General features: G+C 46.1%; 1 protein-coding gene across 1 annotated transcript in view; it reads left to right on the forward strand.

Annotated features, from left to right (window-relative positions):
- Nucleotides 1–7,500, forward strand: part of LOC143289145 (prolow-density lipoprotein receptor-related protein 1-like) — a 54,582-nt gene that overhangs the window by 28,262 nt on the left and 18,820 nt on the right. Inside the window, exons 8-10 of the mRNA XM_076598032.1 lie at nucleotides 2,657–2,810; nucleotides 4,159–4,305; nucleotides 5,503–5,620. Of these exons, the coding sequence (XP_076454147.1) occupies nucleotides 2,657–2,810; nucleotides 4,159–4,305; nucleotides 5,503–5,620 (419 nt within the window). The remainder of the gene's footprint in view (nucleotides 1–2,656; nucleotides 2,811–4,158; nucleotides 4,306–5,502; nucleotides 5,621–7,500) is intronic.

The raw sequence follows: 7,500 nt of genomic DNA on the forward strand, positions 1-7,500 counted from the left end.
AATGTGTTTACAATAATGACTAATTACAACATTTTAATAAAGTGAATATATGCAGTGATTTTTATATTAATGTCTTATATGTTATTGGTTCTTTTTCAATTACGTCATGCTTATGTTTTTGTGTTGAGTAATAGTCTACGTTTGTTTTGCCGTACCTGATGTAATTTCTCTTAATGAGATGATAAAGTTATTTTCATCTTCTCATCTTATCTTTTCTTATCTTAGTGAGTGTGGTGGGTGATGGTGGTGGGAGGTGGTTGGGTTGGGTTGTGCTAGGGGTGGAGAGGTTTTTTTTTGTTTGTTTTGTTTTGTTGTTTACTGGTGGGGATGGGGTGGGGTGGGGGTGGGGGGTTAGTATCCCTTTAAACTTCTCAATGTGATGGGAGGGAGGTAATCATCGATACAGACTTTATGTTTGTGTGTGTGTGTGTGTGTGTGTGTGTGTGTGTGTGTGTGTGTGTGTGTGTGTGTGTGTGTGTTGTGTGTGTGTGTGTGTGTGTGTGTGTGTGTGTGTGTGTGTGTGTGTTAGAGTGTATGTGTGTGTGTGTGTGTGTGTGTGTGTGTGTGTGTGTGTGTGTGTGTGTGTGTGTGTGTGTGTCTTCTCTTTGTCTTGTTTTCATCTTCCTTCCACCTTCACTTTGAATCCCAATAATCCAGCTGGAGGGTCGTCAATGCACGGCAGATGATTTTCTGACCAGTTCTCTCTCTCTATCCGTTCCTGTCTCCTGCACCTCTGTGTGAATCTGGTCTGTCCATTCTTTGATGTTGTCCTACCACCACTTTTTTCTGCTGCCTCCTCCCTCTCTTCTTGCTACTAGTAGCCTTCGTATTCTGCTTGTAGAATGGTGTTTGCGAGCCCTGTCGGATCTTGTGACGTGTTTGTATTTGTATTTCTTTTTATCACAACAGATTTCTCTGTGTGAAATTCGGGCTGCTCTCCCCCCCAGGGAGAGCGCGTCGCTACACTACAGCGCCACTCTTTTTTTTGTGTATTTTTTCCTGCATGCAGTTTTTTTTTGTTTTTCCTATCGATGTGGATTTTTCTACAGAATTTTGCCAGGAACAACCCTTTTGTTGCCGTGGGTTCTTTTACGTGCGCTAAGTGCATGCTGCACACGGGACCTCGGTTTATCGTCTCATCCGAATGACTAGCGTCCAGACCACCACTCAAGGTCTAGTGGAGGGGGAGAAAATATCGGCGGCTGAACCGTGATTCGAACCAGCGCGCTCAGATTCTCTCGCTTCCTAGGCGGACGCGTTACCTCTAGGCCATCACTCCACATTTCGTACCATTTGGGTATCCTCCTCATGTTTACAGTCGAAAAAGCAAGCAAGGAAACAAACAAACAAACAATCAAACAAACAGACAACAAACAAAGTTTGCTCCTCTCCTCCTGAATGTTTCGTGTCGTGTCATGAAGAGAGACCAGTGCATTAGTGGAGTGATGGCCTAGAGGTACCGCGTCCGCTTACCTTGGAAACGAAAGAATCTGAGCGCGCTGGCTCGAATCACAGCTCAGCTGCCGATATTTTCTCCCCCCCCCCCCTCCACTAGACCTTGAGTGGTGGTCTGGACGCTAGTCATTTGGATGAGACGATAAACCGAGGTCCCGTGTATAGCATGCACTTAGCGCACGTAAAATAACCCATGGCAACAAAAGGGTTGCTCCTGGCAAAATTCTGTAGAAAAATCCACTTCGATAGGAAAAACAAATAAAACTGCACGCAGAAAAGAAAAGAAAAAAAAGGGGGTGGCGCTGTAGTGTAGCGACGCGCTCTCCCTGGGGAGAACAGTCCGAATTTCACACACAGAAACCTGTTGCATTATCTATTTGTGTGCGAGTGATGCTAGGGGAGTAACATGGACAGACAAAAGGGAACGTGTGTTTTATATGGGCTATTGGTGTCGTACATGCAGACTGACTGCTCAGTCAGATTAGCTGAACTGACTCATTCGTGTAATTTGGTGTCCTGCCCATACATGCAATAATCATAGCTATACACTGCGATAATCACAGTTAAATGTGTGGTGGAGTGTTTGTGTCTGTGTATTTGTCACGCGCTTGATCGCCTTTATTTTTATTTATCAAAAAACAAAAAAACAAAAAACCCAACAACCCTGCCATGTAGCTATCCACACTCCGTTTTCATGGCCTGTACCTGCTTGGTATTTTTTGTATTTTTGTATTTTGTTTTTTGTATTTCTTTCTATCACAACAGATTTCCCTGTGTGAAATTCCGGCTGCTCTCCCCAGGGAGAGCGCGTCGCTACAATACAGCGCCACCCATTTCTTTCTTTCTTTTTTTTTTTTTTTTTTTTTCCTGCGTGCAGTTTTATTTGCTTTTCCTATCGAAGTGGATTTTTCTTCAGAATTTTGCTAGGAACAACCCTTTTGTTGCCGTGGGTTCTTTTACGTGCGCTAAGTACATGCTGCACACGGGACCTCGGTTTATCGTCTCATCCGAATAACTAGCGCACAGACCACCACTCAAGGTCTAGTGGAGGGGGAGAAAATATCGGCGGCTGAGCCGTGATTCGAACCAGCGCGCTCAGATTCTCTCGCTTCTTGGGCGGACGCGTTATCTCTAGGCCATCACTCCACAGTTAAGAACAGTACACGCACACGTACACGTACACGTACCCGTTTATATACAGGTCTGGCACTGGACTGGGTGGTGGGTACCCTGTACTGGACAGACAGCACCAACGGCTACATCAAGATGTGCCGCAAGGACGGACGGTTCCAGAGGATTCTGCTGGAGAAGGACGTCAACAGCCCGCTTGGAATCGCCGTGTATCCTGCCCGGGGGTCAGTCTTGCTGTGGGATGCTAGAGCGGGGGTACGGTGGGGTGGAAAGGGCGGTGTAGGGAAATGGGGGATTTTGGGTATGGGCTGGTTATGGGTGTATTTGTGTGTGTGTGTGTGTGTGTGTGTGTGTGTGTGTGTGTGTGTGTGTGTGTGTGTGTGTGTGTTGCTGGTGATGGGTGTATTTGTGTGTGTGTGTGTGTGTGTGTGTGTGTGTGTGTGTGTGTGTGTGTTGCTGGTGATGGGTGTATTTGTGTGTGTGTGTGTGTGTGTGTGTTGCTGGTGATGGGTGTATTTGTGTGTGTGTGTGTGTGTGTGTGTGTGTGTGTGTGTGTGTGTGTGTGTGTGTGTGTGTGTGTGTTTCTGAAGATGGCCGCCAACAATCCCGCGGGGTATCGCCTGCCATCCTGCCCAGGGTCAATCTTGATGTAGGAGGTTGGGGGGCAGGGAGAGGGGCGGCATTTGGAAGATGTGTGTGTGTGTGTGTGTGTGTGTGTGTGTGTGTGTGTGTGTGTGTGTGTGTGTGTGTGTGTGTGCGCGCGCGTGCGTGTGTGTGTTGCTGGAGAAGCTCGTCACCAACCCTGCAGGTATCGCTTTGCATCCTGCCCGGGTGTCAGTCTTGGAGTGAGGGTGGCATGGTTTTGATCAAGGTGGATTGTGATGAAGCGGAGAAGTCAAATGAAGCGAAGTGAAGTGAACTGATTCTCTCTCTCTCTCTCTCTCTCTCTCTCTCTCTCTCTCTCTCTCTCTCTCTCTCTCTCTCTCTGTTATCGTTATAGTAAATTGAATGATCACGAAATTATTTGTCCCTTGTGCAGATGTGCTGAAGAAAATGAACATCATTTCGTGTTACATTGCCCTGCCTTAAATGACCTTAGGCAACAGTTAATTCCACAAAAAAATACCATAGACATCCAACTCTGTTTCGACTTTCCTTACATATGTCACCAACGAATGAAACCATTGTAAAACAATTCGCTATATACCTACCTGTATAAGGCATTCAAAATCCGCAGTTGCGCATTGCTAGATTTGTAGTCAAATGTTATTTGTTCTGCGTTGTTCTGGAACGTGACAATGTGTGTTCACTGCATCCCCTACATGAAGTGCCACGGCCTTTATTGAATAAAAAAAAATATATATATTCTTTCGTTCTCTCTCTCTGTGAATGGAAGGGAGGGGGTGGCGGGGGTGGGGTGGGGGGCGGGGGGTGGGGTGGGTGGGTTGGCGAGGGGGTGTGTGTGAGCGATGTGGTGGTTTTTTGATCAAGGTGGATTGGAATGAAGCGAAAGAGTCAAAAGAAAGGAAGCGAGGTGAATCAGTGTGGGCGGTTCCCCCTGTGTGTGGGCAGGAAGATCTACTGGACGGACATCGGCTGGCAGCCGGACGTCATGCCCAAGATAGAGAGTGCCAACATGGACGGCAGCGAGCGGGAGATCCTCTTCAAGGACAACTTGGGTCAGCCCAACCACATCATGATCGACTACGACACCGACAAGTTGGTTCAGGCTATTGTTGTTGTTGTTGTTCTTCTTCTTCTTGTTCGTCTTCTTCTTCTTCTTGTTCGTCTTCTTCTTCTTCTTGTTCGTCTTCTTCTTCTTCTTGTTTCTGTTCTTGCTCATGTTCTTGCTCTTCCTGTTGTTGTTGTTGTTGTTGTTGTTGATTTCGCTCTTCTTCTTCTTCTTCGTTTTCTTCTAGTTTCTCATCTCGCTCATGTTCTTCCTGTTGTTGTTGTTGTTGTTGTTGTTGTTGTTGTTGTTGTTCTTCTTCTTCTTCTTCTTCTTCTTCTTCTTCTTCTTCTTCATGTTATTGTTGATCTGGTTATACTTGTTCTTGTTCTTCTTGTTTCTCTTCTCGCTCATGTTGTTGTTGTTGTTGTTGTTGTTGTTCATCTTGTTGTTGTTGCTGTTATTGTTGTTGTTGTTGTTGTTGTTGTTGTCTTTGTTCATCTTGTTCTTCTGTTGTTTTCTTTTACTCCCCCATCCCACCTCCTTCCACCAGACCATGAATGGTGATGTGGACCCAAGTCTTTCGGATGAGACGATAAACCGTGTTGTTTGTCTCTCTCTCTCTCTCTCTCTCTCTCTCTCTCTCTCTCTCTCTCTCTCTCTCTCTCTCTCTCTTCCCTTCTCTCTCTCTTCCCCCCTTTCTCTCTCCCTCACTCAACCTACTCTCATTACCCTCTCTCTCCCTCCCCCTCCCTCACCATCTCCCTCTCTCTCTGCCTCTCTCTGTGTCTCTCATTCTCTCTCCCTCTAACTCTATCTTCCTTTCCCCCTCTCTCTTCCCACTCTCTTCACCCCCCCCCATCTCTCTCTCCCTCCCTCTCTCTGTCTCTCATTCTCTCTCTCCCTCAAACTCTATCTCCCTCTCCCTCTAACTCTCAAACTCCCCTTTCCCCCTCTCTCTCCCCCCCTCTCTCTCCCTTCTCTTCCCCCTCTCTCTCCCTCCCTAACTCTTCCTGTCTCTTTTCCTCTCTCTCTCCCTCCCTCCCTCCCTTTCTCTCTCTCCGTCTCTCACCCCCACCCCTCTCTCTACCTCCCTGCCTCCCCCTCCATCTCGCTCTCTCTCTCGCTCCCCTCCATCTCCCCGCTCCTCTCTCTCTGTCCCTCCCTCTCTCTCCCTCTCCATCTCCCCCTTCTTTCTCTCTCTCTCTCCCTCTAACCCTCTTTCTCGATCTCTTTCCTTTCCCCAGGCTGTATTGGGCAGACTCCATCCTGAACCACATCCGGCAGTATGACCTCAACGACCGTACCATGACTGTCTTCTTTCAGCAACCCAACGTGAGGTTCTATGGTCTGAGTCTGTACAAGGTAAGAAGAAGCGGAGATTCGGGTGGGCCCTGTTTTTCTATGTTGGTCGTGGTGGTGGTGGTTGTGGTTGTTGGCGGTTGGTGGTGTGGTTGGTGGTGTAGTTGTTGTCGTTGTTGTCCTTGTTAGTGTTGTTGTTGTTGCTGTCGTCGTCGTTGTTGTTTGTTTTTGTTGGTGTTTTTCTTGCTATTTCTTTTCTTCTCCCTTTCCTTCCTGTTATTAATCTTCTTCTTGTTCTTCTTCTTCTGGCCTCAGTAATAGTAGTAGTAGTAGTAGTAGTAGTAGTAGTAGTAGTGGTAATAGTAGTAGTAGCTGTTGTGTTGTTGCTCTCTTTTGTCCACACTAGTAGTAGTACTCGTCATCATTTTTTCATTCATTCATCCATCCATCCATCCAATAACGGAGTCAGCATTCATTCACAAAGTTGACTGACTGATTGACTGACTGATTCATTCATTCATTCATTCATTCACCCCTCCACGGAGTACCTGAACAAGATTCATTCATTCATTCGTTCATTGATTCATTCAACCATGCAACAAAGGAGTAATCATTCATTCATTCATAAAATTGACTCAATGAGTGAGTGAGTGACTTACTGATTGATTGATTGGTTGGTTCCTTCCTCCCCCTCCTCCCCCTCCTCCCCGTCCTCTCCCATCCCTCCCCCAGGACTACGTTCTGTGGACGGACACGGAGGACATGAAAAAAGATTCATTCATTCATTCATTCATTCAACCATGCAGTAAAGGAGTCATCATTCATTCATTCATAAAATTGACTCAATGAGTGAATGAGTGATTTACTGATTGATTGATTCGTTCCTTGAGTGAGTGAGTGATTTACTGATTGATTGATTGGTTCCTTGAGTGAGTGAGTGATTTACTGATTGATTGATTGATTGATTGGTTCCTTCCTCCCCCTCCTCCCCTTCCCCCACCTCCCTCCCTCCCCCAGGACTACGTTCTGTGGACGGACACGGAGGACATGAAAATGATTCATTCATTCATTCATTCATTCATTCATTCATTCATTCAACCATGCAGTGAAGGAGCCATCATTCATTCATTCATTCATAGAATTGACTCAATGAGTAAGTGAGTGATTTACTGATTGATTGATTGATTGATTGATTGGTCCCTTCCTTCCTTCCTCCCCCTCCTCCCCACCCCCACCTCCCCCCCCTCCCTCCCTCCCTCCCCCAGGACTACGTTCTGTGGACGGACACAGAGGACATGAAAAAGATTCATTCATTCATTCATTCATTCATTCATTCATTCATTCAACCATGCAGTGAAGGAGTCATCATTCATTCATTCATTCATAGAATTGACTCAATGAGTAAGTGAGTGATTTACTGATTGATTGATTGGTTCCTTGAGTGAGTGAGTGATTTACTGATTGATTGATTGATTGATTGGTTCCTTCCTTCCTTCCTCCCCCTCCTCCCCTTCCCCCACCTCCCTCCCTCCCTCCCTCCCTCCCCCAGGACTACGTTCTCTGGACGGACACAGAGGACATGAAAAAGATTCATTCATTCATTCATTCATTCATTCATTCATAAAATTGACTCAATGAGCGAGTGAGTGATTTACTGATTGATTGATTGGTTCCTTGAGTGAGTGAGTGATTTACTGATTGATTGATTGATTGATTGATTGATTGATTGGTTCCTTCCTTCCTTCCTTCCTCCCCCTCCTCCCCTTCCCCCACCTCCCTCCCTCCCTCCCCCAGGACTACGTTCTGTGGACGGACACAGAGGACATGAAAAAGATTCATTCATTCATTCATTCATTCATTCATTCATTCATTCAACCATGCAGTGAAGGAGCCATCATTCATTCATTCATAGAATTGACTCAATGAGTAAGTGAGTGATTTAC

This window comes from Babylonia areolata, chromosome 13 (assembly GCF_041734735.1).
Source record: "Babylonia areolata isolate BAREFJ2019XMU chromosome 13, ASM4173473v1, whole genome shotgun sequence".
Lineage (NCBI taxonomy): Eukaryota > Metazoa > Mollusca > Gastropoda > Neogastropoda > Buccinidae > Babylonia > Babylonia areolata.